At 38.1% G+C, this 17103-nt stretch overlaps 1 protein-coding gene across 4 annotated transcripts in view; it reads right to left on the bottom strand.

Annotated features, from left to right (window-relative positions):
* Positions 1-17103, bottom strand: part of Erlec1 (endoplasmic reticulum lectin 1) — a 31026-nt gene that overhangs the window by 11610 nt on the left and 2313 nt on the right. For all 4 annotated transcript variants that reach the window (XM_034508953.2, XM_076937954.1, XM_076937956.1 and 1 more), the window contains exons 2-8: positions 13795-13899; positions 12105-12185; positions 11534-11611; positions 11354-11417; positions 10687-10721; positions 8873-9096; positions 8652-8781 (exon numbers count right to left, since the gene is read on the bottom strand). In XM_034508953.2, coding sequence (XP_034364844.1) covers positions 8652-8781; positions 8873-9096; positions 10687-10721; positions 11354-11417; positions 11534-11611; positions 12105-12185; positions 13795-13899 — 717 coding nt within the window. The remainder of the gene's footprint in view (positions 1-8651; positions 8782-8872; positions 9097-10686; positions 10722-11353; positions 11418-11533; positions 11612-12104; positions 12186-13794; positions 13900-17103) is intronic.

Here is a 17103-nt window from a genome sequence, read left to right as displayed (position 1 = left end):
TACAGCTTGTTATTATTTTAAAATCAACAGAAATTTAGAAAAGTTTTTCCCCACTTTTAATTTAATTAATTTAAATTTTAACATTTTAATGAAGGGGGACTTTGTGACAATAGTGAAAAGTCTAGAAAAATGTTAGCTTCACCTTCAAGTACCAGGTATTATAATCCTCTGGCACACACAGGGAAAATTTCCACTTTATGCATTTTGTCTTCCTTTTGTCAAGTACTTCGGGGCTCACTAAGCTTTGCCCTAAGCTTTGCGTCTTGACATTTGGTTTTGTAGAAGCCTTAAGGGCAAACCTAAGGCTATAGTGGGCGAGAGGGGTCGGCAGGGAGTGACTAGCTCATCAGTTGTAATTACTCAGACGTAGCTCAGCTGCTCTGGAGGAACCTGACGTTTACTCAAGCAGACCCAACGTAACTCGGGATTCACAACTACAGACCTGTAGAGGAAGGGCAGATGGAAGGACTCTGATGAAGAATTGACATATGAAGACTTTACCAAGAGAAAACTCATGATCGACCCTTGAAAGGCGAATAACTCGTGACATTTGTATATGTAATTGTGACTTACATATATGCTTTGTGTTTGTGTGTATATATTCACGAGGATTTGAAGAGAAGACCCATTAGGGGGAAACATAATACTTACAACTAAATCAAACACTTTTTATGGTGGGAAACAAGCTAAGAGGTCTGGGTGTTGCTTTGCAGGTATTAAAGCAAAGGCAGGGATGTATAGGGGTGCGTGTGTGTGTGTGTGTGTGTGTGTGTGTGTGTGTGTGTAGAGAGAGAGAGAGAGAGAGAGAGAGAGAGAGAGAGAGAGAGAGAGACAGGGGGGGGAGAATGTACGCATGTATGCTTGAGAGCATAAAGGATCAAATCTAGGTCCTCACAATATGCACTCAGGTATACTCCCAGTTCCAAGTGAACATAGTTTTAAGCAATTACTTTAGAAGTGTCAAGTAAGGAGGAAATTCAGGGACACATCTAAAGGTAAAGTGTTAAATAAGGAATTGTTGTAACCCAGGTCAGGTTGACAGGAACCTAAAGTGACAAAGTTGGTGTGGAAATGAAATGTTATTTGCCAACAAAGTTAATAAAATAGGATCTGATAGTTACCTGAATATTGACTCTGAATGAAGCAGAAATAAATTTAAACCAGTATTGAGTAAATGAGTGTATTGATTATAACTGGGTAAATAATTTACAAAACTTGAGAAGTAAAGAGTTTCCTACTAATTTACAATGGATATGCTGTCTCCTTTTTCAGTTGATATGGTGGTTGTCACTTAACAGAGTGCGACTCTTTTTCAGCTTACAGGAGTCCTTGAATAGTTATTCTCTCTCTCTCTCTCTCTTTTTTAAAAGATTTATTTATTTAATCATTTATTTTTTATGTATATGAGCACACCATTGCTCTCTTCAGACACACTAGAAGAGGGTATCAGACTCCATTACAGATGGTTCTGAGCCACCATGTGGTTGCTGGGAATTAAACTCAGGACCTCTGGAAGGGCAGTCAGTGCTCTTAACCACTGAGCCATCTCTCCAGCCAGGTTATTCTTTTAGAAACCAATGACTACTCTTTTTCATACAATCAAAACAACAAAGGTGCTTTTTTGTTTTGTTTTTAACAGATGCTAGCCAGGTATGGTAGTGCATGCTTCTAATTCCAGTACTTGGAAAGCAGAGGTAGGAGGTTTAGGAATTCAAGGTCATCCTTGGCTGCTTGGCTCATTAGAATATGAGGCCAGTTTGGGATATGAGAACTCCCTGCTCAAAACACAAACAAAAGAGAAAAAAATAAGGCTCATAAAATTTTATTATAGAATCCTATTCACACTCAAAGGCTACTGACAAACTCTCTCTTGACACTGTCTTAAAGGTAAACATTAAACATAAAGGAGACAGTCCTACGTCCAAAGGGGTTTAGGTCTAATAGGTTAAACTAATAACCTAAAATACATAAGACCCATATCAAAGTTAATGAAGAAAATAAGAGAACTGCAGAGTGAAACCTGCAGCTGAACTATGTAGTAAAGATGGCAAAAATGAAAGCATGACTTTACTGCTTCCTTTGATAGGGCAGTCACTGTTATTTTTAGGGTAAATTACTCAAGTAAGAACAAAACATCTGGGTGTGGTGGCACATGCCTTTAATCTTAGTACTTGAGAGGCAGAGGCAGGCAGATTTCTGAGTTTGAGCCCAGCCTAGTCTACAGAGTAAGTTCCAAAAGAGTCAGAACTTGAAAAACTAGAAAGACAAAACAAAACAAAACAAAAATTCAACAAACAAACAAACCAACCCAGAATAATCTGTGCTGGACAGCTGGCTCAGTTGTTAAGAGCACTGGCTACTCTATCAAAGAACCTGGGCTTAATTTCTATCACCCACATGATGGCTCCCTGGGAATTCAACCCTCTCTTCTCACCTCCAGGAGCACCAGGTATACTTGTGGTGACATTCTCACATGCAAGTAAAATGCACATACAAAATTAAAAGGACAATAGTTTCTGTTCTTATCTAAGATAAGACCTCATGCAAATCAGGTTGAGACTTCAAACTTGCTTCATAGCTGAGTGTGACTTTCAATTCTTGATCCTCCTACTCTACCATGTGTTGGGATTATAGGTGTGCATCACCATACCTGTTACAACAATAATTTTTGTAGTAGAGTTTGGAAAATCTGTAAGTAGACTCAATAAACTATTAATCTCCCTATTAACATACTCCCACAGGCAGAAGATCATCAAAACTCTCACGGCCAGATTTGTATGTTTGTGAAAGGGGAAGAAAATGGGTGCTGAAATTTGATCCAAATTTAAACATGCCAATATACATTTTAAGGCAGCAGTTTTCAACCTGTGAGTCTCTACCCCTTTAAGGGTTGGGGTGGTGGTGTCTCACATTAGATATCTTGCATATCAAATGTTTACAATTCAAAACAGTAGCAAAATTACAGTTATTAAGTAGCAATGAAATAATTTTATGATGGGGGTCACAACATGACACAACATGAGGAACTGTATTAAAGGGTCAGAACATTAGTACAGTTGAGAACCACTGTTTTAAGGCAATTATCTCTTGCCTTTCTTCATTTTCATCATTATTTTGCTTCTTTGAGACTATCTAAGGCTGGCCTCAAATCTGCTACGTAGTCAAGAATGACTTCTGATCCTCTAGTCACAACCTTCCAAGTGCTGTATTACACAACCTAATCACTAGGGGTGGCTTTCTTTTAAAAACATACGTATTTTTAAATTTATGTCTGAGGTGTGTATCTGAGTACGGCATATGTGGGTAGGAACCTATAGAGGCCATCAGAAGGATCTGGACCTCCTAGAGCTGGAGTTATAGGTAGTTGTGAGCCACCTGATGTGGTGCTGGGAGTGAACTCTGGAAGAACAGGAAGTGCTCTTAATTGCTGAGCTATCTCTCCAGTTCTAATATGCCTGGTTTTCATATATACATTTTTATTATTTATTAAACTTCTTATTTAGTATGTGTACATATATGTGGAGGTCAGAGTTCATTCTCTCCTTCTACCACATAAGTTCTGGGAATCAAACTCACATAGACATGGCAGCAATTACCTTTACTCGCCAAGCTACCTCACTGGCTGGCCCTGCTTATCTGGACAGCACCTAACTATGTAGCTTACGCTGGCTGAGGATTCATGGCTCTCCAGCCTTGGCCTCTTGAATGCTAGTAGTATAGGCATGCACTATCACTCTTAATCTGCAAAGCATTTTGACTAAGGTCATTTTAAAGTTTCTGTTAGTACACAGTACTATAAGGGGAAGACCAAAGAGAATTCCAGCTATAATCTTTTAACACAGCAATCAAAATCAACCAGAATTAATGTTGAGATTATTTTTTTTCTTCTATCAGATTGACATATTTTCTGGTCATCTCATCCACAATGAAATCAATGATACTTTTTAATAAAAGGTATTCAAAGGAGGGGTCTAAGAGATGACCCGTAAGACTTTTCTTTCTTTTCAATAGGACCCAAGTTTAGTTTCCAGTACCCATATCAGGTGGCTCTGAACTGCCCACTAACTCCAGCTCCACGGTATCTGACATTCTTTTCTAAATTCATCCCACATCCATGGTATACACACATTAAAAAAAGTATTCAAGTATTTAGATGTTGGAGAGATGGCTCAACAGTTAAGAGTACTGGCTGTTTTCCCAGAGCACTTGGGTTCAATTCCAAAGACCCACATTGTAGTTTGGATCTGTCTAGTATTCCAGTTCTAAGGGATCAATGCCCTGTTCTGGCCACTGTGTGCATATAGTGTAGAGATACATGTGTAGACAAAACACCAATACTCAGAAAACACTTTAAAAAGTATTAAGAAGAGAGAGAAAATAAACTTTACAGATAAGTTAAACTCTTTTTAAGTACCCATAGCATTTCAAGCATTATACAGGCAATTATAGACCCGAGTAAGGAAAGCCTAGTTGTTTTCTGTATTTCAGTGTAATGCAATAACTATACATGAAACAACCACTTTGTTTTTACTATGTGTTATAATAATAATAAAAAAAACTAAACAAAATACAAGACCACAGAAGAGAAACAATTCTCTTTCTAGGTTAATGATTCTGGCTCAAAAATAAGGGCATTAGAATTATGTCTTTAAATATAAGTAACAATTATGGGGTGAAAGAAAGGGAGGCCACAATACAACACAAAAAGAAATATGGTGCATTCAAAGGTAGGGAAGCCGTGGCGAGCATGGACCTTTCAGTAAACTTTATGTCATTCAAAATGGCTGAGAAGCGGGTGTATGCTTATAATTCTAGAGCCTGGGAGGTGGAAGGAAGGCTATTCTCAACTACAGAGTGAATTTAAGGCCCTACTGGGTTTATTTAAACTGAGTTTATTCTCAAAACAACAACAAAAACAAATTAAACTTCCAAACCTGATGGGGCTGGAGAGATGGCTCAGTGGTTAAGAGCACTGACTGCTCTTCCAAAGGTCCTGAGTTCAATTCCCAGCAACCACATGGTGGCTCACAACCATCTATAATGGGATCTGATGCCCTCTTCTGGTGTGTCTGAAGACAGCTATAGTGTACTCACCTACATAAAATAAATAAAATCTTTAAAAAACAAAAACAAACAAACAAAAAAACCCTTCCAAACCTGAAAACAAAACTGTAGCTAGTATACAGGGAATGGTGATTGGAGAAAAGATGAATATGGAAAACAGCTTTTCAGAGTGGCTTGTACTCCGTAAGAGACACTTCACCCTAAAATGTGGATGTTACTCACCAAACACATAATCAGATATGTGGATTAGAAAGTAGATTTATAAAAAGTCTGGATTTTTGGTCCTAGGAAATAATAAAGTTTGGAACCAATGACAAGACAGATTTGAAAAGCATTTAGGAGAGAAAAATGATAGCCCTTAGTGAATCCTTAGAGATAAATGAAGATAGGTAAGAAGTGACTGAGAAGTGGCATGGCAGAGGGATTTGGACTTTTAAATTTGAGGCCAACATGGTTAGGACTGTCAGCCTCACGCTACTTAAGGAAACAAAGTGAGACCCTGCCTTAAAAAACAAAAAAAACCAAACAGCATTTAAAGATTTTTGGTCAGTTGGATAGAGAATTGATTTGTACACTGCATGGAAAAAGATGCCTGTTTTAAGTACAGTACTTTAAAAACAATAGGGGAAAACCAGGCATAGTGTTATATGACTTTAATGCCAGCACTTGCAAGGCAGAGGCAGCTGGATCTCTGGGTTTGAGGCCTGCCTGATTACATAGTGAGTTCCAGGACAGACAGGGCTATCAAGAATCCTTGTCTCAAAATTAAACAAAACAAAACAAGCAGTGGAGAAGATACAGGTTCTGAAAAAGCCATAAAAACAAAGAGTGGGATAAACTGAAACTGTAAACCCAACAGAAGCCTTCCCTCTTCTGCACACAGACGCATGCGGAAGAGGTGATGGTGGTATGTTCCCATTTTATAGGCTGCCATTTGCCCTACTGACTGTGTTCTTTGCCTTGCAGAAGCCTCTCAGTTACATGAGGTCCCATTTATTAATTGTTGAACTTACTGTCTGAGCTATTTATTGGTGTTCTGTTCAGGAAGTTGTTAGGCCAGTGTGTTTGCGGCCATTTCCCATTCTTCTACATGCAGACAGAGAGTTAGCCCAGCATTTGTTGAAGATGCTTTCTTTTTCCACTGTTTAATTTTGGCTTCTTTTTCAAAAATCAAATGTTCACAGGTGTGTGGATTTACTTCTGGGTCTACAATATGATTCCATCGACCAACCTTTCTGTTTTTATGTCAATACCATGTGAGCTTTTATTATTATTATTATTATTATTATTATTATTATTATTATTACTACTACTGTTCTTTAAAGAGTCCAAGTTTTTGTCATACAGGTCTTTCACTTGTAAAATACCTTGCACCAAGATATTTTATATTATTTGTGGCTACTGTGAAGGGTGTTGTTTCCTTAATCTCTTTCTCAGCCTGCTTATCATTTGTATATAAGAGAGCTACTTAGTGTTTGAGTTAATTTTGTATACAGCAACTTCGCTGAAGGTGTTCATCAGCTGTAGGAGTTCCCTGGTAGAATGTTTAGAGTCACTTATATTTACTGTCATATCATCTTTGAACAGCAATACTTTGATTTCTTCCTCTCCAATTTATATCTATTTAATCGATTTAATGGTTTCTCAGAAAACTGGAAATGGATCTACCTTAAGATCCAGCTATATAACTCCGGGGTATATACCCAAAGGATGCTCTACCACACCACAAGGACACTTGCTCAACTATGTTCATAGCAGCTTTATCGTAATAGCCAGAAACTGGAAACAACCTAGATGTCCCTCAACTGAAGAATGGATAAAAAACATGTGGTACACTTACACAGTGGAGTATTACTCAGCTATTAAAAACAATGGTATCATGAAATTTGCAGGCAAATGGATGTAACTAGAAAAGATCACCTGAGTGAGGTAACGCAGACCCAGAAAGACAAACATGTACTTACTTACAAGTAGATATTACTGTAAAGCAAAGGATAACCATGCTGCATTTCAGAGACCCAACAAAGTTAAGTAACATGGAAGGCTCAAGGGCGAATGCTTGAATCTCTCCAAGAAAAGGAAACAAGAATAGACATCCTGAGAGGACAGGCAGGGGGTGGGTGTGGAGGTGAGTGAGGGAACTGGGTAGGAGTGGGTGTGGGGATAGAAACCGGATAGATCAGGTAGGGGGAGGATGGAGGAAAAACTGAGAAGATAACTGGAATAGGGTGGGAGGCATCTCTGGGATCAACTAGAAACCTAGAGCAATGGAAACTCCCAGGCATCTACGAGGGTGACCCTAGCTAAGACTGCTTTCAGTGGGGGCTATGGATCCTGAATCAGCCACCTCCTTCGACCATCTCCGTCACTAGGCAACACTTCCAATGGAGCAATTAGGACACCAACCCAGCCACAAATCTCTGACCTGCCTAGAAGATGTGCAAGGGTAGAGATGAAGCAGGAATGGTCAACCAATGATTGGTCTAGCTTGAGACCTACGAGAGGGGGCCCACCCCTGATACTGCTAATAATATTCTGCTGTACCTGATGTGGTGGTTTGAATAGGCTTAGCCCAGGTGTGACCTTGTTGGAGAAAGTATGTCACTGTAGGGATGGGCTTTGAGAGACCTTCCTCCTAGTTGCCTGGAAGTCTGCTCCTGGCGCCCTTTGGATAAAGATGTAGAATTCTCACCTCCTCCACCACCATGGTTGTCTTGATGATAATGGACTGAACCTCTGAACCTGTAAGCCAGCCCCAATTAAATGTTGTCTTTTCTAAGAGTTGCCTTGGTCATGATGTCTCTTCACAGGAATGGAAACCCTACAGACAGGAGCCTAGCATAACCATCATCAGAGAGACTTCACCCAGTAATTTGTGGAAACAGGTGCAGAGACCCACAGTCAAACATTAGGTAATGTTAGGAAATAATGTGGAAGAGGAGGAGGAAGGATTCTAGGAGCCAGAAGGGTCAAGAACACCACAGGGAACTCTATAGAATCAACTAACCTGGGCCCATAGTGGCCCACAGGAACTGAATCACCAACTAAGGAGCATGCATGGGCCTGATCTAGGCCCTATGCACATATGTAACTGTTGTGCAGTGTGGTCTTCATGTGGGACTCTTAACAGTGGAAGCAAGGGCTGTCTAATTCTGTTGCCTGCCTTTGGGACCCTTTCCCCCTACTGGGCTGCCTTGTCTACCGTCAACAGAAGGTGAGCCTAGTTTTACTGCAGTTTGACATGCGAAGGCTGGTTGATATCCTGGGGAGGTTTTCCCTTTTCTGAAGAGAAAGGGAGGAGAAGTGGATGGGGGTTAGAGGGAGATGGGAGGGAAGGACTGGGAGGAGAGAACAGAGGGCAAATGGTGGCAGAGATGTAAAGTAAGTAAATTGATTTTAAAAATGATAAAAAAAATTCTGAAAAGTATAAGATAGTTGATACTATTCAAATAATCAGAATTCAAAATTTGAAATTAATAAAATAAATTTCCACTATAGTGTTACAGAAATACTTACACATTCATGGTACAGGTTCTAAAACATGGTAGATGAAACACTGAGGAAGTATAATTAGTTAACTCTCATACCTCTTTATTTCTCCTAAATGGCACCCTCAGTATCTCTTCCTGTTGCTCCAACTGTCTTAGTGTGAGGGGCTTAAATGGAGATCCCGGCAGTGACTGACAGAATATATCATTCACAGGAGAGGCTCTGAACCTACTCAGTAGGAAGAAAGCATCGAGGATGAATAGGAATGCTTTAAAGCACGTGTGCACTCTATGTTTAGAATACTGAATGAACATCTTACTTGTATTTAGGATGACTGCACAAGAGTGGTGTCAAAATGACAACTTCATATTCACAAGTTGTAACTTCAGCTACTGAAAGGATTTCATGCTTAGCTTCAGGGTGGCATATGTACATCACAGTACTCGATCTGGGTCGATTCTGTTTCAGACTACAAGGTGTTCCATTTCCCATTCCCACAGGATAGTAGGGTGTCATCTGACCTTCAATGTTTTTAGTGGGAATCTTAAAAAAGTGTAAGACAGACCTTTTATTAGAAATTTAAGGTGTGTTTGAACATGGGGAAAACATTTATTTTAAAAGAAAATTACATTTTCTTTGTAAACAAAGAGGAAAATTTCTGGACTTTCTTTTAAGTCAACCCTAATGTTCTGATTCTTAAGTTTTTAGTTGAGCAAATATATATTTAGGGATAGTATAATAAAGAACAAACTAAAATTAAGTTTAAACTATAATTAATTAAACTATAATTAGCTAAAATTAATTATGTTAAGTCAATGTACATTTAAGTGAAGAGTACAAACACATGATTAATCTCAGTTATTCTCACTCTGTAGACCAGGCTGGCCTCGAACTCAGAAATCCGCCTGCCTCTGCCTCCCAAGTGCTGGGATTAAAGGCGTGAGCCACCACTGCCCAGCTCTGAGTTATTCTCAATAGTTCTGAAGACACAAAGCTAATGAAAAAATGTACTGTATGGGGCTGCTTAAGCTCCTTTTTCACTAAACTTGTAGTGAGCGTTGTTTATATTTTATATTCTACGAGTTTCAAGGCTGATTTCCAAGTAGGGCTAATAGTGAAAAAAAAGAAAGGCGGGAAGAGATAGAAAGGAAGGAAGGAAGCAGCAGCCTTTGAACTACATGAACTGCCCTTTTACAGGATACTACTCTGAGCCACCATGTGATGGACATATATGAAGTACCTACAATATGCATATGCATAGCAGCTTTGCGCTGGGTATAGGTAAAAGACAGTTTCCCATTCTTAGCCTCTATTTTTATAGCCTGTGTAGGTGGGTAGCTTGCTAGTTACATGTACAGTTTATCTGTTAGTCATATGACATGAGGAACAAGCAATTAAAAAATGCTCTTATTACCACTGTTTCCAATGCTACATAGAAAGCAACACCATCATGCACTGAAATGATAGACTGGGTATCTTAGCATTCTTCACAGACACATAAGAGATATTATTTTCCTGTAAGTGGAGACTGAGCTTAGGGTGTCACATATGCTAGACACTGTTCTACTCCTGGGCTATAGCTTCACTCTTCCTTGTTTAAACTGTTTTGACATCACATTTATGTATTTGCATATATGTGCACATGCAGCTCTATGTGTATGTGGAAGTCAGAGGACAACTCTTAAGAGCTGGTTCTTTCCCTCTGCTATGTGGAAGGTAAATAGTCTATCTAGGAAGTCCTTCAACTTGTGACCCTCCTGCCTCAGTCTTCCAAGAAGCTGAGATGGCAGCCCTGTATCACCAGTGTCAACTGAGAATTTACTTAGGTATTATTTAAAAAGTAAATAGTAGAATTACAACGTAATTTATTTATTTTTTTTGAGACAGGGTCTCACTTATGTATATAGCCCAAGATGGGCTGGGCTCACAGAAATCTGCCCACTTCTGCTTCCTAACTGTTGGAATTCAATGCGTGAGCCATCACGTCCAGTTGGTGATGTATCTTTCCATAGATAAACTTGTGAAATTTATCTGTCCTACTTCCTTGTGGCATTATACAAGGAACATATATGTAGCTTTTGCCACTAAGGTCATACCTAACAATGAAGTGTGAAAACGAAACACATCACTTGCCTCATTTGACTTTTCTTTTTCCTTTGCTTCTTGTTCTGTGGAAACAACGCAAGAAAAAGGTAATCATACAGGATGAACAATCATCTATACAATAAAAATAACTATGTTTTAAAATCAGTTTTGGAACATTAAACTTATTTTTAAAGAAGGTGCAAATACTACAAGATTTTTGCTTTGGGGTGGGCTGTTGGGTACTGGAGCCTCATAGTGCATAGTACTTATTCACCCTCTCCTTAGGTCTGCCCTTCTATCATTAAAGTCAGTGTTCCCAAAACAGCTCTCTATGAAAGGCCTGAGTTTGGTTCCTGGGAATGACATGCTGGAAAGAGCTGATTCCCACAAGTTTTCCTCTGACTCCTTTATGCATGCAGTGGCACATACCTTCAATAAAATTGTAATAATAATAAAGTTTAAAAAAGAAAATCATGCAATACCCAAAACCATTTTTTCTTTTCTTTCTTCCTCTGAGTTAGCCTCACATTGCCTAAGCATACAGGCCTCGCTCAGTAAAGGAAAGGGCCTTAAATTCCTTTTCCTACGGCTTCTACCCTCCAAATGCTAGGAGTAGAGTAGTCATGTCCCACCATGCCTGGGCCTCAATTTTAGTTTGAACTGAAATGTTTGAACCAAAATCCAGTAGTACGATCATCACTGTAGAGAGACTGACCTTTTTCATACAGAAGATTCTTAGCCAACATATTCCCAAGGTAGTATTCATGAATATTTACTTTCTACATTAAAAAAAATACAGTATTTTACAAACATATTTCATTTGCTACAACTTAAAAACTATCAATATCATTATGAAATTTCTCATTTTATGTTTTATATTTAAAGAAAAACATACTTGGCCAGTTTCTTTTTCTTCATGGTACTGTCGGATGTGTTTCCCATGACATACCTCATAAGTCCAGTAAGATTCAATCTAAACAGACAGATATGTTTTTAAACACACAAAAGCCATAGAAGTCAATTGAATTTTACCTGAAATTTTAAGCAGCTGGGCAGATTTTTTCCTGAAATCTGGAATAAATTATTATGAAGTAACACATAATTATGCTACACAAAATGTAAACCTTGTGAAGTGTATGTGGTTTCTACTGACAGGCTCTGTATGAAGATTAAGTCAGAAACAGAGCTAGAACATATGTGGGTCCGCAATAACTACCCGGCTAAACAGCGATTGGCATTTTATAATTCTATCCTGCAAGAAAGCTTTCCTTTGAACCCCAAAACATTCAAAGTAGTTCAGTAACTGACACTTTGCTATTGGTATACTATATAAGAATTTAAATGAACAACACACTATCAAGCAACAAGATTTGTGCCTAACGTAAAATGTGACATACCCTAATCAAGGAAGAAAAGCCATTTTCAGGAGCTACTAGCTTACTTTCAAATGCACATAAAATACTTACTCTGTAGGAACAACTGCTCTGTTTAAATAGTGGTTCCAAAAGCTCTCTTGGATTGGGGCCTTTGTAATCCTTTTCATCTTCCTAGAAAAAAATAAGCTTGACATACAGTTTTCCTAGAGCACCATCCAACTCTGCTGTGTGGGCATTAATTCAATGGTTAAATCACAAACACTTGGAAATAAGAGAAAAAGAGTCAGCAACTTTAATAAGAACCTATGGGATGTCACTTCTTTCAAATGAATTGAAGGACAAAGTATGAAGCCACAGAAAACGTTTTATAGCATTTCATTTTCTTTTAAAATGTTTCTTATGTATCAGGTTTCTGAACAATCCTTGTAGACTTTTCAGGATTTATAATTACCTATATTCCCCCCAGATTCTAGCTATGAAAGTCTTAGAATGGTTCTATTTTGGAAAGGTGCTTTTCAGTTTCTTTCAGATTTTTATACTTCAGACCTGAGCCACATGTGTGGCTATGTGGGTGGATTTTGTTTTAAAGGGGTTTAAAACAACATGAAATAGCTGCCTTGGGCAGATTTCAAATATGAACAAAATTTAAGAAAAGCCCTGAGTTTACTATTTCTACTTTAAAGACCATGAAAATGTAAATTGGCTTAATCAATTCACTGAGTGGAGGAACTGAGTTTCTAGTTGGTCCAGGGATGCACAGCTAACTGTAGCCTATACCTCAGCCTCCTGGATGCACAGCTAACTGTAGCCTGTACCTCAGCCTCCTGGCTCCACACTGTCCTTCACGTCTTACCATGCTGCCTCTCCTGTCTCATCTGGAAAAAGTCACTGCCTTGAAGGGTGGATAAGAGGAGTTAGGTCCTTTTAGGAGAAAGAAAAGGGCATGAGCTGGGCAGTGGTGGTGCACACCTTTAATCCCAGCACTTGGGAGGTAGAGGCAGGTGGATTTCTGAGTTCAAGGCCAGCCTGGTCTACAGAGTGAGTTCCAGGATAGCCAGAGCTACACAGAGAAACCCTGTCTTGAAAAAACAAAAACAAACAAACAAAAACAAAGAAAAGGGGCATGAGCTAAGATAGTGAGAAAGTATAAGGTACCTAGAGAATTATTTATTATAAAAAATTCTTTATGAAAGCACCATGTTTACATTCAAACGCTATATTGTGTTTTACAACCACCATTTCAATAAAGGCAAACAAGCAAAAGTTAGCTTTTTATTCAAAACATTAATAACTAATTCTGCCCTCCCTTTCGTAATTTCATACAATTTATCACAACGTAGTCCAGGCTGGCCTTAAACTCTTAATAATCCTTCTGCCTCAACCTCTTAGTGTTGAGATTACAGGTGTGAACACACACTTGCCTGGTTGCTAATTTTTCCAAAATAAATTCCCAAATTAAGAAAACAGTAGTGGCCAGACGGTGGTGGCGCACGCCTTTAATCCCAGCACTTGGGAGGCAGAGGCAGGCGGATTTCTGAGTTCGAGGCCAGCCTGGTCTACAGAGTGAGTATCAGGACAGCCAGGACTACACAGAGAAACCCTGTCTCGAAAAACCAAAAAAAAAAAAAAAAAAAAGAAAAAAAAGAAAAAAAGAAAAAGAAAACAGTAGTAAGAGGTAATTTTATGCTACAGGCTGTTAAGAATTTTAAGGTGTATGACCATAAGGCTGTAAAGAGCATCTTTAGCGAGAGAGATCAGCAATATGTATATAAAAATGTACCTCATCCCCGCTCGTCACAAGAGGAAGTATACATTTGTATTTTTCTTTATGTGCAGTTGTCATGATGATGTAATTATCTTCTTTATACAAAACTCCAGTTGTAGGCTAGAAATTGAATTTAAAAAATACATTATTATTTTCAGTTAAAGTGCTTTACCCTGAATACATTCAGTGCTAGTTAGAACAAAGATTCCTCAAGTAAATTTACCATTTCAACTGATGATTTTTAAAGCATATTTTCAGAGGTAGGCAAAATAGTGTAAACATCTTTAAATGATAAGGTGGAAATAACAAACCGTATACTGTTGTCCAATCTAACAAAAAATACAGTTTGGGATGTAAAATAAAGCTAATAAGGTAATAGGTTGAAGTTTAAATGCTAATTAATAAGCATATTGAGGCTGTACAGTGTGGCACACACCTCTAAGCCCAGCCCTCGGGGCAGTGCCAGTGGATCTGTTTAAGTTCTAGTCTACCCTGGTCTACTTTTTTGGCAGTGCTGGAAGTGGAATGCAGATCTATCTAGGTGTGTGCTAAGTGTGTGACAATGAGCTATACTCCTAGCTTAAGAGACAAGAATGATCACATGAATAGTGTCACTGGATACCTAGAGCTTCTGTGAGCAATCGTCTATATCCGACGATCCTTAGGACTTTACAAATGTATTATGAATTTAGTTGGATGGGACACTAGAATATAATGTAAAGTGGTTATTTTTCATACTTGGGGAATAAATTTATTTATAAACAAGTTCTTATAAAAAGAATAGTTATCATAGACCCTCTGTGTTGACATATCTTTTCTGAATATATATCAAGAGTCAGTATACTTTACTGTAATGAGCCAGAGAGTAAATGTTTTAGGCTTTATGGGCATTATTGACTGTTGTAACTTTGTCACTTTAGTAACAAAGTACAGTATGTAAATAAACAGACATGGCTATTAACAAAACTATAAAACCATGTAGTTGGCTACCATAATAGCTATAGTTCATTCCTATTATATATCAACAAAACTACCTTTAAGTTTTCTATATTATAAAAACAAGTGTACATTGCTCATATGAACCAATATATTATAAGCAAACACTTCACTTAATGTAACAGATAACATTTTACTAAAAAATTTGTTTTTTGATACATATTTTATTTTCAAATTTGAAATTTATACTTTGAATTTATAATTCAAGTCTCTTTTCACTTTTCTTGGCTATAAATCCACTGCCTATTTGGCTCTTACTGTTAAATATGTCTGTTCTTTCCTCATTTTAACAATAAAACTTTACTGTAATTAAACCAATACTACTTGGAACCAATGTAATCTTAAATATAAATGACAAATAGGGTAATGTTTTCCCAAGACAATGAAAGAAACAGAAAGGCAGTATTAACTCTTAGAAGCCTGGAGAATAAGTTCCAGGCTTCCTGCCCTCCACATCCAAATTTGAAAAATACCAAAATCCTTCATAGAAATGGCATTGATTTGAATGTAACTTATGCAGTAGCTTTTTTATATTTTAAATCTTATCTAGATAATTTACAACACTAATGCAATGTAAATGTTTAAATTTATGTTATACTGTTTTATTTTTTATTTTCTTTTTAAGGAATGAGAAGAAAAGGTCTGTGTACATTATGTTTAGGCCCAATTGTTTCCCTCTGACTTTTGTTGGTATAAGTTTTTTTTTTTTTTAATTCTCTCTCCCCATCCATCCATCCATCCATCCACCCACCCACCCACCTAGAACAGGGTCTCTCTATGTAGCTCTAGTTGTTTCGGAACTTGTGTAGACCAGGCTGGCTGTCAACTCAGAGATCTCTGTCTTTGATTCCCAAATTGTTGACAGTTTTTTTCTAGATATTGCAGGTTGGTGTTGACTGAACTCACTATGGGGCCAGGATGGCCTTTAATCCACAGCAATTAATCCTGCCTCAGCCTCCTGAGTCTTGGATTATAGGAATATGCTCCCTTCTCTTGAAAATTTTGATGCTAGGCTAGGTAAATCTACAGATATGAACATGCAAAACCAACTATCTTCTTTTATAAGTACTTTGTATTTATTAATTTATTCACTATCAAATGAAGCATTATACTCATTTTTACAGCATTATACAGCAGAGAAAAGGACTTTCAGGTCAGAGCTTAAATAACTTGTCCAATGTTAATCTAAATGTTAATCTACTTAGATGAAACTGAGCTCAGAGAAGCCAAGCAGGCTAGCTCCATAGGAGTGTGCTCATTACTGTTGTAACTGTTTGAGCCAGCTTTTATTATATATTCTAAAGGTTACGGTGTATACTTAGTTTATGATCAACAACCCTTATTTAAAAGACCATTTTAGGTGATAAGGAAATCTTTGAAACTTAAGAGCTGTGGGGTCAAATTGTATTTACTTTCTGAGACAGTCTCATGTAACATTGAGCTATATAGACACTTGTTATATAGACAATGAACCTTTAAGCTAAGCTAGCCTTGAACTTCTGATCTTCTTGTCTCTACTTAGCAAGTGTTGGGATTAGAGGAATGTGCTACCATATCCTGCCTAGAAGACAATTCTTTTATTTTTAGTTTATCAAAAGACTATTCATTTATTTTTGAGACAGGATCTCACTGTATAGCCCTGGTTGGCTCACAATTTGCTATGTAGACCATGCTGGCCTTGAACTCAGAGATCGGCCTGCCTGTGCCTCCTGAGTGCTGGGATTAGAGGTGTCAACCGCAAGTGTTGGACTAAAGGCATGCACCTATTTGAGAGCATGGATGCAGGCTTACTATCACTACCTTGGAAGAAGATATCTGATGTTAAGAGTCTTCATTAATTTATAGAAGCCTACCACCCCCTCCCCATAGGATTTCTCTGTATGGCCCTGGCAGTCTTTCTCTCACTTTGTTGACCAGGTTGGCCTTGAACTCAGAAATCCACCTGCCTCTGCCTCCTGAGTGCTGGGATTAGCACTGAGTGCTGGGATTAGCAGTGTGCACACCACCTCCTGGCTAGTTTTCAATAAAGGGGATGCAATAGTGAAGAGTCTGCTGGGTCAGTGAGTCACCCACTACTAGGATCACAAGGTTTACTCTTGATTATCGTTACCTACGTATCTTTTAGGAGTATAAATTACTAGAAAAGAGTCAGGTGTGATAGTGTGTGTTTATAATCCATAATCCCATGTTTTGGGGTGGGTGGTGCTGAGGCAGATGTATATTCTCAAGATAGAGGCAAGTAAGACCTTACCTCAACAACAGCAAGACAAATAACTACAACAACAGGCTTAGGAAAAAAATGTGAAATATTTTAATTCAGAGTCTGTC

This window comes from Arvicanthis niloticus, chromosome 7 (genome assembly GCF_011762505.2).
Source record: "Arvicanthis niloticus isolate mArvNil1 chromosome 7, mArvNil1.pat.X, whole genome shotgun sequence".
Taxonomy (NCBI): Eukaryota; Metazoa; Chordata; class Mammalia; order Rodentia; family Muridae; genus Arvicanthis; species Arvicanthis niloticus.
This window is presented reverse-complemented; position numbering and strand designations above follow the sequence as displayed.